Source organism: Amorphotheca resinae, assembly GCF_003019875.1.
Source record: "Amorphotheca resinae ATCC 22711 unplaced genomic scaffold M430scaffold_1, whole genome shotgun sequence".
Lineage (NCBI taxonomy): Eukaryota > Fungi > Ascomycota > Leotiomycetes > Helotiales > Amorphothecaceae > Amorphotheca > Amorphotheca resinae.
Genome location: NW_020194471.1, coordinates 916,452 through 933,265, shown reverse-complemented (window position 1 = coordinate 933,265; position 16,814 = coordinate 916,452). Strand labels below are relative to the sequence as shown.

General features: G+C 50.5%; 8 protein-coding genes across 8 annotated transcripts; 4 read left to right on the top strand and 4 right to left on the bottom strand.

The window, feature by feature from the left end:
* Window positions 1-277: 277 nt before the first annotated feature.
* On the top strand, window positions 278-1,797 carry M430DRAFT_14655 (hypothetical protein; the record flags this gene model as incomplete). Its single annotated transcript, XM_024863016.1, has 4 exons — window positions 278-383; window positions 447-564; window positions 622-1,393; window positions 1,441-1,797. The coding sequence occupies 4 exons, from the start codon at window positions 278-280 to the stop codon at window positions 1,795-1,797; spliced, it is 1,353 nt and encodes a 450-aa protein (XP_024724904.1).
* Window positions 1,798-2,555: 758 nt separating this feature from the next.
* On the top strand, window positions 2,556-4,304 carry M430DRAFT_130830 (hypothetical protein). Its single transcript, XM_024862159.1, has 5 exons — window positions 2,556-3,113; window positions 3,172-3,384; window positions 3,438-3,527; window positions 3,577-3,909; window positions 3,961-4,304. The coding sequence occupies exons 1-5, from the start codon at window positions 2,712-2,714 to the stop codon at window positions 4,135-4,137; spliced, it is 1,215 nt and encodes a 404-aa protein (XP_024724903.1). The 5' UTR covers window positions 2,556-2,711; the 3' UTR covers window positions 4,138-4,304.
* Window positions 4,305-5,415: 1,111 nt separating this feature from the next.
* M430DRAFT_62624 (hypothetical protein) lies at window positions 5,416-6,095 on the top strand. Its single transcript, XM_024869003.1, has one exon. The coding sequence runs from the start codon at window positions 5,584-5,586 to the stop codon at window positions 5,911-5,913; it is 330 nt and encodes a 109-aa protein (XP_024724902.1). The 5' UTR covers window positions 5,416-5,583; the 3' UTR covers window positions 5,914-6,095.
* Window positions 6,096-6,269: 174 nt separating this feature from the next.
* M430DRAFT_23829 (hypothetical protein) lies at window positions 6,270-7,283 on the bottom strand (the record flags this gene model as incomplete). Its single annotated transcript, XM_024864970.1, has 3 exons — window positions 6,270-6,332; window positions 6,389-6,906; window positions 6,956-7,283. 3 exons carry the CDS (start codon window positions 7,281-7,283, stop codon window positions 6,270-6,272), a joined length of 909 nt encoding a protein of 302 aa, XP_024724901.1.
* Window positions 7,284-7,963: 680 nt separating this feature from the next.
* Window positions 7,964-8,737, bottom strand: M430DRAFT_93251 (hypothetical protein; the record flags this gene model as incomplete). The annotated part of the gene is made up of 1 exon (XM_024869767.1): window positions 7,964-8,737. The coding sequence occupies one exon, from the start codon at window positions 8,735-8,737 to the stop codon at window positions 7,964-7,966; it is 774 nt and encodes a 257-aa protein (XP_024724900.1).
* A 309-nt stretch (window positions 8,738-9,046) lies between these two features.
* M430DRAFT_14650 (hypothetical protein) lies at window positions 9,047-9,626 on the top strand (the record flags this gene model as incomplete). The annotated part of the gene is made up of 3 exons (XM_024863013.1): window positions 9,047-9,073; window positions 9,130-9,403; window positions 9,457-9,626. 3 exons carry the CDS (start codon window positions 9,047-9,049, stop codon window positions 9,624-9,626), a joined length of 471 nt encoding a protein of 156 aa, XP_024724899.1.
* An 810-nt stretch (window positions 9,627-10,436) lies between these two features.
* M430DRAFT_91812 (hypothetical protein) lies at window positions 10,437-12,763 on the bottom strand (the record flags this gene model as incomplete). Its single annotated transcript, XM_024869681.1, has 3 exons — window positions 10,437-10,511; window positions 10,566-11,707; window positions 11,821-12,763. Coding segments are annotated over 3 exons (2,160 nt in total), but the record flags the coding sequence as incomplete, so codon positions are not given.
* Window positions 12,764-14,710: 1,947 nt separating this feature from the next.
* On the bottom strand, window positions 14,711-15,592 carry M430DRAFT_153311 (hypothetical protein). Its single transcript, XM_024863222.1, has one exon. The coding sequence runs from the start codon at window positions 15,414-15,416 to the stop codon at window positions 14,919-14,921; it is 498 nt and encodes a 165-aa protein (XP_024724897.1). The 5' UTR covers window positions 15,417-15,592; the 3' UTR covers window positions 14,711-14,918.
* Window positions 15,593-16,814: the final 1,222 nt, after the last annotated feature.

Below are 16,814 nucleotides of genomic sequence, written 5' to 3'. Positions count from 1 at the left end.
TCTAACAGTTGAACCGCTGTGAACCTGGGCGCTTTCAGGGGAATCCCCCCCTTTCCCGTCCCTACACCGCGCTAGACCCGTAATGGCGTAATGGAGGGCGGTGAAGACTGAGGGGCAACTTCACCCTTTCGCGCAATCTTTGATTATCGACACAGGACAAGGACTGAAGACCGCCCTGCCCTTCATACAGTGCCTCATCCCTCAGATCCGCAGTCGAAACGGTATCTCCTGCGCCCTCGTCGAACTCTACAACAAGCCCCTCGCCCCGCCATCTGCCATGTCCGGGAAACAGCTTGACGACGGTGCCCCACCCGGCGAACCAGCGCCAGAGATACTCGAAGGCAGGATCTGGGTTGATGGATGCTGGGACTTCTTCCACCACGGTTCGTTGATCGCTCCCCTCGACATCAGCCGGCTATGACTGCGCATGCTAATTCCATCTACAGGCCATGCGGGCGCCATGTTACAAGCCCGGCAATTGGGCAATGAGCTGGTCGTCGGCATCCATTCGGACGAGGCAATCCTTGAAAACAAGGGACCAACGGTCATGACTTTAGAAGAGCGGTAAATTCGCATTCGCCTTGCACACTCGGGATAGCTCGCTGATTCTTTCTCTTCAAGAATCGCTGCCGTCGATGCCTGTCGATGGGTCACTCAATCGGTTCCTTATGCACCGTACGTCACATCTTTACCCTGGATCTCCCACTACGGCTGCAAATATGTTGTGCATGGGGACGACATCACATCTGATAGTAGTGGAGAGGATTGCTACCGGTTTGTGAAGGCTGCTGGTCGATTCAAGGTTGTGAAACGCACCCCGAGTATCTCAACCACCGACCTTGTTGGAAGGATGCTACTCTGCACACGCACGCATTTCATCAAATCATTGACCAAACTCCTAGCTGGAGAGGAGGGACCAGGGACTGAAGAAGAGCGAAAAGCTGAAGGGGCGGCTCTGACGGAGAGAATGCGCCTTTATGCTACTGATGAGACCGGTCTCCACCCGGGATCAAGCGTGTGGTTCTGGACTGCTTCTATCGAAGCAAGAGAACATCACACAGAAGAGGAGAAGGGCGTGTTCAGCGCATTGTGTCAAGGATCCAAACCCAAGCCAGGCCAGCGTGTAGTCTATGTCGACGGCGGGTTTGACCTCTTCTCGTCCGGACATATTGAGTTCCTTCGACAGGTCATCAAGGCCGAAGAACAGATCGGAAGAGATCAAGGATGGTATACCAAAGAAGCAATAGAGGAGAGAACTGGCAAGGGGGCAGATTATGGTCCAGTCTTTGTTGTTGCTGGGGTCCACGACGACGAGGTTATCAATCATTGGAAAGGAGTCAACTACCCCATCATGAATATTTACGAACGAGGTCTCTGTGTTCTACAGTGCAAGGTTAGTATCCTATATTATGCTTCGATTATCTTGCTGATTTTCTACAGTACGTAAATGCAGTGATCTTTGGCGCTCCCTTCACCCCAACTCGGGCGTATCTTACCTCAAGTCCATATGGCGTCCCTGACGCTGTCTATCACGGCCCTACTAGTTTCATGCCATTGACGTATGATCCTTACACCGCGCCTAAGGCAATGGGGATATATAGGGAGATTGGACATCACAACTTCGCAGGTGTAAACGCAGGTCAGATCGTGCAGAGAATCATGAAGAGTCGTGATATGTATGAAGAGAGGCAGCGGGTCAAGGGGATCAAGAGTATTGGCGAGGAGGCACAGAGAACAAGGGAGAGGTTAGAGGAGGAGCAAAGGCTGAAGGAGAGTGCTGCGCGGCATAGCAACTAGTCAATAGTCCTTCCAACACGTGGGATGTCAAGAGCAGTGCTCGGGCCAGGAAGATAGTCATTTGCAGAGTTGCAGAAGGAAGCCGTTGATTCAATTAATAATAATGAGGCCAGATTGGGAATCTTCTTCCAGAATTCGGGGCTTGTCTTGAAATCTCTTCCGCTGTTGATTATCTCTGACCACTCAAAGGTGGAATCGGCGGCACAATGAATCGCTTATCGTCGGCTTGTTGTGGAGAATGCGGGTAGGGTGGTGGCGGCTCTCAGATGATATGTCGTCGATAACATGAAAAAATAACGAAGTTTGATAAAAAAAGAAGGGCGTTGCTAAAAGAGAAACAAACGCAAACGGCTTGGCTTTGGGAAAAGACCGTCAAGCTCAGTGGCGGTGGTGAAGCCACAACTAAGACCTGGAGGCATAGGATGGGAAAATGCCTGAAGTCATCGGTAAGAAAAGTCTGGTTCTCTGTGCCCTTTGCTCTCTGCGTCTTGCTCATTACTCTTTACTCTCCTCCTTGACTATTTCCCCTTGTCTTGATTTGGACACGGCCCCAAGTCAATGTGTAGCATTGTAGCTATCCGTGGCTCTTGGTGGAGCAGCTAATGGAGTAAGGCTCCCGCGGGCCCTATGGTAGCAAGCATACGGATATCCACCCATCACACTCCTGCCAGGTATTTGCAAGTACAAATACCAACGCCCTCCCCCGGGGCTATATACCATTTACCTGCCTTATCTATAACCCCAGTTACCGTGGGTAACCTTGATTGTCTTTTCTTCTTCTCGTCCACTCTTCGTTCCCTCCTCTAGCTTTCACATATCAGTTGCTTCCTCCCCCTTCTCAATCATAGTCAGGGCCAGTCAGTTACTTGTCCGTCATCTTTTACCCTTACCCAGCGGAAACAAGACCATCCATCATGTCTCCCTCTGCCGTATCGTCGACTCCTTCTCCGGGAGTGCAGGCCTCTGAACTCACGGCCTCTGCTGTTGCCCAGAAGATTGGGGCCAGCGCAAATCTCCAGCCCTTGGACGCTTCGAAATTGATCTTTACCAAGACTCAAACTCCAATGGCCGTACCAGAACCAGGGGACCCAATCATTGCTACTTCTTCTCAATGTACCGACCATATGATCACTGCGGTATGGGACTCGACAGTGGGCTGGCACGCCCCTAAACTACAACCATATGGGAACCTGTCTCTGCCTCCCACCGCGTCTGTCTTGCACTATGCTACTGAATGCTTTGAGGGTATGAAGATGTACCGTGGGTACGATGGAAAGCTGAGATTATTCAGGCCGGACGCCAACTGTAAACGCATGGTAAGCAAGGACACCACCACCCAATATGTGTATCCGTGCCAATCTGATAAATCCCCAGCTCGTTTCTGCCACCCGTATTTCGTTGCCAGCTTTCGATCCGAGCGAGCTGGAGAAGCTAATCAAGGCCATGATTGCTATTGATGGGCCGAAGTGGCTTCCCAAATCTCGACCAGGCACTTCCTTGTATCTTCGCCCCACGATGATCGGCTCCGCAGGCGCATTGGGTGTATCTACACCAAAGGAGGCAACGTTGTTCGTGATATCAACTTTCGTAAGTATATTATCACACTACAGTACTTTGTTCATAGCTAACGCAAAAGCTAGATGCCGAATTTGAGCAAGCCTAAGGGCTTGAGACTATTAGCGTCTCAGAATGGTATAAGAGCTTGGCCTGGTGGGTTTGGGTACGCAAAGGTATGTTAAACCTTGAAGGTCTTGTTATACGATGGTTAATATTTCATAGGTCGGAGCCAACTATGGTCCTTCACTCATGGCTAACGGAGAGGCAATTTCTCGAGGCTACGATCAAGTGTTGTGGTTGTTGAATGGCATGGTCACGGAGGCTGGCGCATCGAATTTCTTCGTAGTATGGAGAACGAGGGAGGGGGTGATTCAATTAGTAACGGCTCCTTTGGAAGACAAAATCATCCTTGATGGCGTTACAAGACGAAGCATCTTGCAATTGGCACGCGAAAGACTCACGATCGAGGTTGTTGAGCGAGCGTATACCATGGACGAAATTGTGGATGCTATTAAAGAAAAGCGCATGATAGAGGCATTTGCTGCCGGTACAGCTGTAAGCCTCCTCCCGGTCCCTTCCTACCTCGGCGCTAATTAATATTGATAGTACTTTGTCTGCCCCGTCTCTGCCATTAATTACAGAGACCAAGATTGGCAAATTCCCATGAATCAAGGCGACAGCGGCGACTATGCAGCTCTGATCAAGAGCTGGTTGATGAATATTATGTATGGGAGGGACGAGCATGAATGGGGAGTTGTGGTCGAGGAAAATGAGGAGTTATAAATCACGTGTCTCTGGGAACTTGGGTAATTACCTTATGATGCTCCGTGGCTGTCATGCCATGGCGTTCTGGATTAGATCTAGAGGATGACGGCGTTTGTTCAATATGTTCTGGCAGAATTCCGGCTAAATCAAAGCTCTAATAGAACCGAAATACCTTTCGAATCGAAGAAACCCCCCAACAAAGGTGAACCAGATATAGACGCCGCGGAAATTTGAATATACCAATACTGGCTCTTTTTTCTTAAAGGGCAGTAGTGGCTTTTCTGGGTATTACTTCAAGTGTTGGTTCTGCTGATTGGACAACTGGTGAGTAGGTAGGTAAGTACCTAAGTTTATGTTCCTGGTCCTTGGTTTCTTTTCGACAATTGAGCGGACCGTCTTACAATATGGCAGTTGTCTTAATATTCTCCTTACCTAAGATGTTTCATCTTTTACCATGCCAGTACTCTTATTTCTATTATTATATACAAGCTTAAACTGACGCACTTAGACGAGGCTTGCTATAGGTGCTATAGAAAGAGCCTCAATCTTTCCAACAGGTCACAAGCTTTGGGGCTGGCAGCTATACTCGTCTAAGGCGCCCCAGAAAGTAGCCTCCCGGGTTCTGTGGGCCATTATATCATTACCCGTCCGTTCTCAGGTGGTGTATGGCATGGATTTCGATCGCTAAACCTTCTGGCAGCGGGATCTAACCCAAGCGTACCAAACCTCAACACCAAAAATGGATGGGACTTAACCTTCAAGGTGATAGACTGGGGGGAAATTGGGAAATAGACTGCTCGTCTCGCAGCCTGGAAGCTGTCAGTTCAAAATACAATGTAGGCGAAGGAGCAAGAACCTCGTATATCATGGGCTTCTTCCCCGGTCATCATCTTTCTCTCATCTCTCTCTTTCAACAGAACCACACAAGAATCCGGTCTCAGACTTGCGAGTTTCAAGAATACGAATATCCCAGAAGTTCACCTGAAACTCGTCGTCACATCCCTACTCCAATAAATCGGACCGCTCCCATGGTTCCCGAAACCCAGGCTGGGCCTTCTCGAGGCCACAAGCTCAACCCCGCCGCAAGGAGCTTTTCCCCATCACCTAACCGGGCGACTTCCGTCCTCGCCCAAGAGTCCGTCGCCCAAAACTATGCCTGGATGATTTCCAGCTCCCCTGCCCAATACCAACCTCCTTCACGGCATCTGTCGTTCATAGGAAGACAGTCGAGACCAGTTTTGCGGGCACTCTCTGAACCCATAATCACTCCTCCTCACTCGGGTGATTCAAGCCCTAGACGCCAACCGAGAGCAACCTGTATAGGTATCGAAGAACCTGACGTCGAATTTTTTGGATCTCCCTCATATGGTCGAGGGCGAGCTTGGTACAAACGACATCCTCACACAGAAAAGATGCACATGATGCCGGTCACACCCCCAGACGGAAACGCCGGTCCCTCAACGAATGATCAACCCCGTGTACGAACTGGTATATTCTTTCCAGCCGATCCCAGGATGGTATTCCACCCGCCTAGCGGCGATGTGGGCGCTGACAACCCACCTCCTGGACACACCTACTTCAAAATGCCCGCGAACGATGACGACGACGGTTGGGAGGAGCTCGCTGCTTCTATCTTTGAGCAGAATAAGGCCAACAACGAAATGCAACTTGAAAGTCAGAAAGCTCACAGCTGCGCCCGCAAAGGATCGGGTTCTTAATTGGCATGACGCCAGCCCGCGCAAACATGAACTTGCATATAACTGGAGAGAAGAAGACAGGGTTACGCGAACCTAAACTGGCGGTGGGGTTATGTGATGTGTTAGGAGATGGATGGACGACCGAATGGACGACCAAAAATACCGCAAATGGGTGAGAGAGTTGCCAACGTGCACTTTCAAAGAGACGTATGCCATTGAATGTACTGCGGAGAACGAGATTAAGGACTTGGGCTATTTGTGTAGCTAGATGTCCAATGCATTGCTGTTAACTGATTCCTCGGCCCTCGTAGATAGTATATAGCTAGATGTGTGATTGTCCGAGAGCTTACCATGTTGGAGCACAGGATACTGACATCACCAATCCACTCCCTGAAAACGTTCAACTCCCCTGTGTGACCCACCGCAACCTTCCCCAAATTCGGCAGTACGCATTTAGCCTTGAAAGATTGCCTGGAGAAGTCTGGCCTGCTCCATCTTCTCATTAGTGTCCAGCTCCTGCCAGAGAAGAAGTCAGTATGTTGAAGAATATCCCGCTACGATGATCGACATACCTTCTCTGATGCCTTCACCTTCTTCAATACATTCATTCCAATTCCTGCAATCTCCTCGTTGAGCTCCTTTGCCCTAGCATCATGCTCTAGGTCCAACAGCTCCATCTCTCTCCTGAAACCCGTGCCTCTCTTCCTCTCCCCGATTTCACTGGCCGGAAAGGCTCTTTCGCCGAAACCCTCCACGCCAAGCTCGACGAAATCATCCTCCAATTCTTTCCACTGCGCCCAGTAACCAGCCAACTTGGCCTCGTCTTTCTCAATGCTCTTCTTGAACTGAACAATGCTCTTGCCGATCCGCACGATCTCGGTCACCCGTTTGCCCTCGCGGGTGAAAGTGGTTTCGATTTGCTCTTCAGTAAGCGGCGCATTGAGTGTCTGCGTCGTGGCCGAGATGGACTTGAGGAAAGTCTCATCCTTTGATCTAGATTCTGCAAGCCTCGTCACGAACGCCTCGTGGACGTTGTGAAAGCTGGCTTCGAGGTTGGTGTTAATAGAGTTACGAGCTTCCTCGAGGCCATCTACGAGAAGATCAGCACGTTTGGAGCACCGAGGAAAGGGCATTGCTACCTGCGAACTCATCCGCTAGGTCTAATTCTGGTGTGGATTCCGGAGTAGGAGTTCTGCGCTTGGATTGCTTTGTGCCGTTGGCTCCGGTGCTCCTCTTGTTCTTGAAGACAACAGCGGCTGAGACCCTCTGCTTGCTTTTGGGAGCTCTCTGGACAGCCCCAGATTCTCTCATGGGTCGTTTCATTGCAGGACCACCTTTGGTTTTCATGCCGTGATCACGTCGGGGGGTCTCTTGAGTAGCTGGGACCTTGGAGGACTTCTGTTGAAGTAGATGAAGGCCGGCTGAGGCGCGCTGGCTCTTGTGACCGCGAGTTGTCTGTCGCGCCATGATGGCTTCCTCTAATTTTAGGTTCGTCGTCACCTTATGGGATTAAGAATCTCCTGGCCTGCCTCCAGCGGAGAACTTTTGTTCAGACAAGACAGTTGTCGTAATTTCTATGCACCACTGGTAGGATACGATCAACAGGAAGGAGTTGTGAGGTCGGTAAAATTGAACACGAGACATTTCAATCTCTCGAGATTCGAAATGACAGACAGACGAATTAGAGATTGATAGGTGTGAACTACAGTAAATAACCAGGAATCCAGGGGTTTCAACAACTTCGAAATTGATGGCAGAGCACAATGGACAAAGAGAGAGTAATAGACGCAAATACCCAAAGCCTCCTGCATTTGGAATATCCTCACCAAAGTCATTGACATACCTAAAGCCTAGGTGGCCAACATCTTGTATGCCAGGTCCCCAATATCTACTGAGATCATACAAACCCAAGACTGAAATACGTACGTTACCGTGTCGACTGGAAGATATAAACCCTTACCGCCATGTTACCCCGAAGCCTCTTCAGAGCCCCTTGTTCTCTAAAGCAGTAGTGGAGCATTCAAATTGGGTTTACCACATCAAATTCCTCGAAAGTTCTACTCAATCACTGTATGAAAACCAACGATCAAAATCGGACGATCCCAGTTCCAAGGTAAGTATCCTCTTTCCTCAGCCTGGGATATTCTTCATGCGTCAAGACGCAATCTCTGTTCAATGACTTGGACAATCTCCTTCCAGTCCTTCATGGCACCGTCTCCAACGTCCCCGCATGCCAACTCCTTCTCCTGGGGTCGCAAGACCTCGAACCAGCCCTCATCCTGCTGCAGGTCTTGGTTGTTGCCAGAGACACCCCACTCGCCCTCCAATAGTGCGATGTGTCTCTTTGTAACTGGATGTCTCCACATAGCCGTGTTCATTGCTGGGGCCACAATAATTCTCTTCTTACCCCTAGACGGCGCCTCTCCATTAGCAGCAGCTTGACCCGGATCTTCAATATCTCCTGTCGTATCCCACGCTCGCACCACGCTTGTTAGCAAGTTATCACTGAAGCCACAGGTGAGCTTTGCGAGTGTATTTGCGGATAAAGGAGCAATGACGAGCAGATGACTCCATCTTCGCAGCTCGATGTGCAGTATGGGCCGGCCCCTGCTCCAGGGGTGCGCCCACTCGTCATCGTCGAGATAGATGCCTTCAACGTTTCTGTACTCTCGGAGAAAATCGACATGAGGTTGCTCGGCGCTTTGACCAGCGAGGAAGTTCGCGGCGGACTGGGTAAGGATGAGTCGGATGGCGAGGTTGGGGTGATGGGAGAGTGCGTTTAGGATATTTGGGATCTTGATGGTGGCAACGGAGCCGCTGGCCGCGAGAAGCAGATGATGTTTACCATCATGGTAGTGATCGGACGCTGCGAAAGGAGTGCTGGCGGAGGTTTCGGGGACATCCTGTCCGGGCGAGGTCATTTGCAACATATCCTCAGTCAACTTGGAGAGATCTGTGTTCTTGCCGAGCAGGATTCAGTCCATTGAGCAGCAGCATGGTTATGAGGGAGGCAGTAATGGCCTTTATCTATCCAACCACTTACTGGAAGAGACGTATGGAGAGTAACTGTAGCCTCTGTCGCCACCGTCGCAGCCAGCCTTGTCTGATTGATTACTGAACCTGTGATTGGTCAGCCGTGGATTGCAAATAAACTCCATCTCTACCTCAGTACATCATCGTTATCGAACAGACCATATCTTCACACAACTGTGAACATCACAACAGACAATATGTTTGCCAGACCGTTCTTATCATCGGTGAGTCTACCCCAGCTGACTTGTCTCGTGGGGGAAACTAATCCAGACGGATGCAGGCATTGCGACAAGCTGCTCGCCCAGCTCCAGCTTTCGCCTCCAAATCCTCCTTTAGAATTTCACCGATAGCCGCGCGGTTCCTATCCGCCGAAACACGACAAGCAATCGACAAAGCCGTCGCATCTGCGCCCGTAGTGTTATTCATGAAGGGCACGCCGGAGACACCACAATGCGGCTTCTCGAGAGCTAGTATCCAGATCCTGGGACTGCAGGGTGTCGACCCCGCGAAGTTTACAGCGTTCAACGTGCTGGAGGATGATGAGTTGAGGCAGGGTATGTCTAGAGAGTGGATGATGGTTATCTGGTATACTGATGAACTGTGTTAGGAATTAAGGAATACTCGGAATGGCCCACCATCCCGCAGCTTTACATTGACAAGGAGTTTGTTGGAGGATGTGATATCTTGGTGGCAATGCATCAGAACGGGGAACTTGCGAAGATGTTGGAGGAGAAGAAAGTCCTTCTGCCTGCTGAGAGTGAGGGGTCAAAAGAGTAAGAGAACAAAAGAGTGAGGGATCAAGATAGGGAGGATAATACCAGATGTACAGATAAATGCTTTAGAGGTGTATTTTTATCGAACCTATCGAACACTACCGGTACAACTTACGAGACTTCCAAGAATGAGTATCTAGTTGCTCAAGATCAAGTTCATGTGGGAATCAAGTTCATGTGGGAATCAAGTTCATGTGGGAATCAAGTCTATGTGGGAATACGATTGGACACCGAATCATTGAGCTATATCAGATGCATTAATGACCTCCATTTTTACCCCTGGGTATGAAAGACTAGAATGCAGACCTCCTTCCGCGTCCTCCTTATCCTTACACGGTGTGCATTTCTGAATCAGCGTTTCTAGAACTTAGCTAGCCCACAAGTCTCAAGCAGTAGTTAAGGGATGAAAAGCTCGAAGTGCAAAGCTTGGTAATTTGTTTTTTTGTCTTGATATAAATACATAGAGCTACGATAGGGCAGCACACGAACAAGGTTGGTTCCAAGTCACTACATCATCTAGAAGAGACATGGTCAAGGGACTTTTGCTTTCCCATCCACAAAATTAAATCCATGTAGGGAAATCGCCTCTCGTAGCTGAATAAAAAGAAATCCCATGACTGATACAACGTAAGTGTATTGAAAGAGACGCTATGCAGAGCAATGTAGATGATATAACATATACCACACCAGATTAGGCTGGCAACCAGGACATGATAAGGAGATACGCAGAACAGGGGTATATCAATGAAAATGTTTGACAACAGGAGAGAGAATTCAACAGTGGATTATCATAAAAGTAAGTGGTTACTTTTGGCTATTCAAGCAGCGGATACAAGCCACGAATGACACGAGCTGGGTTTCCGCAGACGACTGTAAATGGCGGAACGTCCTGTGAATGAATTAGGACTTGTTGACATGAAATGGAGATGTGCTTTAGACGTACCCTTGTGACAATGGAGCCAGCTCCCACAGTACTGCCTTTGCCTATTATCCGACCTGGCAAGATGGTAACACCGCCACCAATCCAGCAGTCTGACTCGATGATAATCTTCCGCCCCAGAGTTTGTCCTTTAGAACCAAGTCTTCTCTTCGGGTCGACTGGTAATGTTGCAGTGTAGATATTGACATTCGGGCCAATATTACATCTATCACCGATCTTGACCTCGCAGGTGTCAAGAATTGTGCAGTTCTTTCCAATCGCGACGTCTTGTCCGATGGTGATGTTGTAACCATAGTCGCAAGTGAAAGGCGCTTCGACCACAACGTTGTCGCCGACTCGACCAACTGGAGTGACGGGCGAAGCTTGTGTTGGAGACATTACATGATCACGAGGTTGTAGAATATCGCGGAATAACCTTGCACGCTCCTCGGGAGACACGCCGTTGTTAGGATTGGTACTGCTGTTGAAGCGCCAGCAAGCTCCATTGCAACGTTCGCGTTCGAGAACGAGTTCTTTGTCAAACGGAAAGTAGTGCCGCCCTGCCAACATCTCCTCTTTCTGGGTACGCGGCCGGCTCGTAGAGGCAAGATTTGACAATGCTAATTGCGCGGCAACTTGGGGGTTAGCATGAGGACTTTCGGAATGTCCATGCGAATGTAATATCTGCGGAGCAGTCGAGGATTGAGCTGACTGCGGCGTACCAGTGTCCGTATCCTGTTTGGTTGGCTCGAGTACAGGAAAAGAACGCTCATAGATGCTCTTGAGACCATGATCAGGAAACGAACTATTTGAGGCAGTGATCGGAGTTGGCGTTTGCATGCCGAGTGATGTTACAGATAATCGATTGTTCTCGGGGCTGCCAGTGGAAGCATTGGCGGTTCCTGATCTAGATTGCTCATCTTCCATGCCAGGTTTCCTTCCATGCTGAGGATCAACGCGTAAGGTCTGGCCTCGATAACCCGGCAGTGGCTCTCTCCGCGGCTGGTTTATATGTTGGGGACTGTAGGATGGCTGGGTATAACCCGTACTCTCATATTCTGTCTTTGACTGCAAAGGTATCGGGGCTTGTTTTTGCTCTGTCTTTGGCCACTGGCCGCGTTGCTGATATCCAGAGCAAACGAAACCACCACGGAGACAGTTGTTGCCTATAGTATGGGTTAGTTCAAGTTCAACGGCAAATGGGCAGATATAGAAAGGGGGGAAACGCCCGACGTAACTAGGCGTGGACCATTGTTGAATGCCATCCAGGGTTACGTACATTCTGGACGCGATTCGTCGCACTTCTTTTTACGTCTTCTACAAGTCATACACCCCGTCTTGGTGCGATTGCTAAAGTTCCTTTTGCGTTTCTTCGGATCTGATTGTGCGGACATGTCTCTTCTCTCGTTTGCGTATCCATTGTAGGGATTCGTGGATCTGTCATCCTCTCCTGGACTTGTATTGTCATAATCTTGATGCTGCTGAGCATCCATGTCTTGGGAAGCTCTTCGCAGTACTTCACCTAGGTGTTCATCGGAGTTGATGTGTGTCTGTGAAGGGTACCGCCGTGAGTGCCAGGGTTCGCTTCCCGGTGCTGCCTCTCGACTCTCCTCAGCAGGAGTAAGAATCTGCCTATATTTGGCATCTGCATTATAAGAATCCCTTGAATCAGGTTGCGACTGCCCTCGCGGGCTATTATCTCGAGGTCCCTCAGACTCGGTATTTGCGGTAGTTGGGGTCTGCTTTGTTGAAGACGGTAAAGCGTGGCTGTGGTACGAGTTTGCAGATGCTGAATTCTTTTCAATGGAACCAGACCTCTTGCGCTTGTGTGCCGAATCTGTGTCAGAGTAAGAGGTTGAATACGGGTATGACGGCCGATCTCCATTGGCCGGTGGTATCCAATCTTCTCTCTCCGTAATCGTCGTAGTAATGGTGAGCTTCTCTTGCCCCGGAGGGGGTATCCGGGGTTGCCCTCTAGGCCTCTCTTCAGACTCTCTTCGTGGAGCTCCGTTGCCGTTCACGCCATTGACCGATGCTACACTGGCGGACTGCTCTTTTCCATTGACAGCAGTAAATCGAGAACTTGGTGGCTCCGCAGGGGTCACCCCTTGTTCTTCTATAGCACTCATCTCAGACCTATCCTGTGTTCTCACAGGAATATTCTCCTCTGGCCCAGTACTTTCCAATATTGTCCTAGCTAGGCTGACAAGATCCTGGTGTCCAGGTGGTATCTTATAAGTCGCCGTTGTGACAGAAGGCCCCAGTTTCCTGGTTGATGGTTCTATCTTTTTCGCTGAAAAGCCAGAGCCTTATCGAGTGCGTCTCGATCCAAACACACCAAATGACGGGTTTGCGCGTGTTTATAAACTCCTACCGTGGTGAGCTGAGGGATATATAGAAGATTCAAAGAGCCAGGAGATTTCTTCCTCGGTCATTAGTTGTGGTCCTGGTAAGAAGCGGTCCCGAGACACTGGAGGAAAGGTCCAGGGAAGGACTAAACCGCGAGAGAGACCTTCGGGTGAGCGTGCTTTACTTGCTTCTTGCGAATGTCGACCATTGACTGAGTCCGTCGTGAATTCAGATCTCACTTCCAGCCCAAATCACGCCCGTCTCTCTCTACAAGAACCCCTTCAACTACTGCTCCAACCGTCTTCTGCCTCCTCCGTGCTGGTCTTGTATCAGCCCTGAATCGCTCTATCCTGAAAGACGTGGTCAATCCTTGGAGAATTGTGCCCCAGGTAGCCCAATGGCGAGAAAATACTACCACGAGATAGTTCCAGTACCAATTTGATTTCTCTCTTACTCCAAACAAGGCCCGTCAAGGTGAGGTGAGAGTGGCAGTGGTGGTGGCGAACCTATCGGTTAGGTCGCCCGCCTTGCGATGATCCCCAGAGAATTCGTATTGACCAGAAATCCAGTGGAGTTATTTGAGTCTGTCCCAATTTCGCGCAACGGAGCGAATTACTTCGCAGTTGTTAGGACGGTTACTTGTGTTGTGAAATATCGATCTTCGAACCTCAGTTCACGTGGCCTAGCCGCGATAAAATTAGAAGGGACGGGAACAGAATTGGACCAGCCAAGTCATCTACGCCGTGCCGTTGCCGCTACGATCTCCGCCGCGTCGCCAAAATCGACAATCAAATCAATACCACGGAACAGTGTAGGAGTCGGAGCTGGTCGCTTGAAGGATGCGATTGAGTCTCGAGCCTGGGGCGCGAGGGAAGGGCGGATGCGAGTACTTTCAGACCCAGCGGGTTGGTAACGGACTGCAAAGAAGCTCAGACGTTGGGGTTTGGCCAATATATTACCGCTCGTCTGTGGCACTGTACTGACGACAAGGGCCTCTTAGTTCGCGCGCTTCTGGCGGGCTGGTCGTCTAAGAGTTGGACAAGTTGGCGGTTCAGCTTACGGTACGGGGCTGCGTCAGACCCAGATTATTACTTATTTAATCGAAGGGCTTATGTACATGCTACCGGCTGGGGGCCACTGGCCAGGAGGACGACCCGTCGACGGCTTGGTGGATCGACAGCCACCCACTCAGCTAGTTGGGCCGCAGCTTGAGACTCGACCACGGATTTTGTTTGTTTATTATGATGGGCTCGAGGAGCGTCAAAGGGAGGGGGGATCCTGGCGGCCGGCCATACGGAATCGATAAATGGCCCAAGACCGCCTCTGTCCTGGATTCGGCCGCGGGATTGGTGGTGGAGGATGGCTGATGGGATGGGATGGGATGGGACGGGATTGGGGATTGGGGATGGGGTGCAGAACGCAGACGGCCTGTTGCTATGCTCCTCCGCCTCGTTGCTCCTCGGAAAGATGGGAACCTTTCCCAGAGGATCCAGACTCTGGCGCCGGCAGGTCGGGGCTCGAGTACAAGTTACAACCTTCAGAGAGTCGAGGGGAGAGATGGACCAGGTTCCTTGCCTACACTCCACTCATCCACTATGAACTGAGCAGCTGAGCGGCTGCTCACCTTGCACTGCATCAGTGCGCCCTTCTGAGGCACATCACATTCGCTGCGTACTACCGCGCCGACTACATCCCGGCTTTGGCGCTTTCATTGGCCTCGCAATCGGACGCTCTTTTCGGCGGTTATCTCAATCGGGCAAGGCTGCAATAATTCGAAGCCAACCTTCAAAGCCATGCTCAAGCCCAGGGACTATTATTATCATCAATATCACGGCCCGTATATCCAAAGATTGTTGGAATTTGGCGCACCATAAAAGAGGTCATGCGTTTCTGCAGTCTGGTGGTGGTGGAACACAGAGAAGCACCATCGATGCAGTTTGGCGCGTGATTTTACGGCCCGTCAGCCTCCTTTTTGGCGCGTTGGTCAATTCGCAGTATGAGACATCTCCGAATGTGACCAGCAGCAATTCAGCCCATTCGAATGAGCAAAGAGATCGCACTCCTCAAGAAACTACGCTCGTGCGGACTCCTACAACTCCGGTCCTTGTCCAAGAGATCTCTCGCCAAGCGGCGCATGAAGCTGCTCTGATGATCAGACCGAGCAGTAGTCGATATCCGAGGTGTGCGGGATGTCGAGTAGTCGCCCCCGGTCATCATCATCACGGCCGCCGCCTGCGTCTCTGGTAAGTAGCGGTCCCGAGACACTGGAGGAAAGGTCCAGGGAAGGACTAAATCGCGCTCTATGAAACAAACCTCCGAGGGGATCAGTAACCGGGATCTATGCCCGGAATAGACCGCCCAGGATTTGGAGAAACGGTGATAACAACCACAACCTCGGGCGGGTTGGTCGCGTAAGGACAAGTCACTTGTTGGCCGGTAGTCTTTCGGCAAACAGGCAAGCCACCAAGGCGAAGGCATGGGCGAGCCTGCGAGGGATCGATCGAATCCGCTTGCAGCGTCAACCATCCTCAATTTGCCGAGCTGCGTCTACACAGGATGATTGAAGCGCTGCTGAGAGGTCCCCGGGGAGTAACCAGAGCAGGGGGAGACAGGGAAGGTTATGGTACATGTACGCAACGCACCATACATCTACCTCGACAATATATCTTTTGCTGTTGACAAGCTGTATAAACGGCAAAACCTGCCACAACCATCTCGAAGGTGTGAAAGTACTTGCTACAGACGTTCGAAATGCGACCGTCCGACAAGGTTCATACATCGCTGTCCACACTCTGGATGGGTAGGTAAAATACGACGTCAGCACGGAAAAGGTAGGGGAATTGGGCGCGAACACTTATAACAATAGTGCTACCGGCAGATGTTCCGCTCAAGCCTCACGCTGATGATCAACAAGCAAATTAGGGAGATCCGGAGGCTCCTGGGCACCATGAAGAGCAGAAGCGGCCACGAGTCACCACCAACCAATAGAAGGCCTCTTCCAAATGTATTTTTGTGTACTCCGTACCGTGCCGCGCGAGGCACTGATATTGCGAATTTACGATTAAGCGCGGTGTGGCCGCTTTGTCGTCTTCTTCGATGCTCCTTCTAGGCCGGTGTCTTGGAAGTTATTAGAATAACGAGGCGTTGATTCAAGCCCGTAAAACTTGGATCTGTTGGTGGGACTGTGCCTCTGGTCTGCATCTCTCAATACACCTAGACGTTAGGTGTGTGAGCGGATGGTCCAATAAGTCCAGTTCTTCGCGAGGTTGCGTCTGCAAGTTTGGATCACATCGTGCACACTCTGGCTGGGATTGATCTGTGGCCTCGTGATTGAGCCTATGTTCAACCCTCTCTCTCCCCCTTCTTTTGCCCGGCTGCAGCTGGCAGCTGCAACACACCCTTAGCCGCCAGGGATGAGCCCGCCCTTCTATGTTATCATCTATCATTACATGGCAAGCTTCCCGGTATACGGAACCACTACTGGATGACCAGGTGGCCGGCCGTTGGCTTTCTGGGTTCGGCCTCGCGAAGTGGACCACATTTCGATCGCGGCAACTGGAACCCCACCACGTGATATGGACTTGTACTTCACCTGAGGTTGACGACCTTCCCAGACATTTCTTCTTTCGAGATCAGTGCTCGTACATAGTATGAGATCTAAGTTGCGCCGCACAAAATCTTTAAACCAGACATAGTGAGGAGACGATTTCTCTTGTTGCTAATAATATCCAGGACCCATAGCCACCCCCTCGGGTCTCTTAAGCGCTCTCCCAGATCTACCCCCTTTTTTAGACGCCCAGCGATCCTCAACGCTCCTCTCTGCCCTACAGATCTCACTCGATTTAGAGCATTTTCTATACTATCAGAGCGGCCGCCAACGTCGGACCTGCATTTCACCCGCCACAATCTTCACGAACCCTCCTT

Excerpts from the sequence above, each read along its gene's own strand:
- M430DRAFT_130830 (XM_024862159.1), top strand. The coding sequence starts at position 2,712 with ATGTCTCCCTCTGCCGTATCGTCGACTCCTTCTCCGGGAGTGCAGGCC. Across the intron at positions 3,385-3,437 it reads TGTTCGTGATATCAACTTTC|ATGCCGAATTTGAGCAAGCC; the intron begins GTAAGTATATTA and ends CGCAAAAGCTAG. Across the intron at positions 3,528-3,576 it reads GTGGGTTTGGGTACGCAAAG|GTCGGAGCCAACTATGGTCC; the intron begins GTATGTTAAACC and ends AATATTTCATAG.
- M430DRAFT_153311 (XM_024863222.1), bottom strand. The coding sequence starts at position 15,416 with ATGGTTGACGCTGCAAGCGGATTCGATCGATCCCTCGCAGGCTCGCCC.
- M430DRAFT_62624 (XM_024869003.1), top strand. The coding sequence starts at position 5,584 with ATGATCAACCCCGTGTACGAACTGGTATATTCTTTCCAGCCGATCCCA.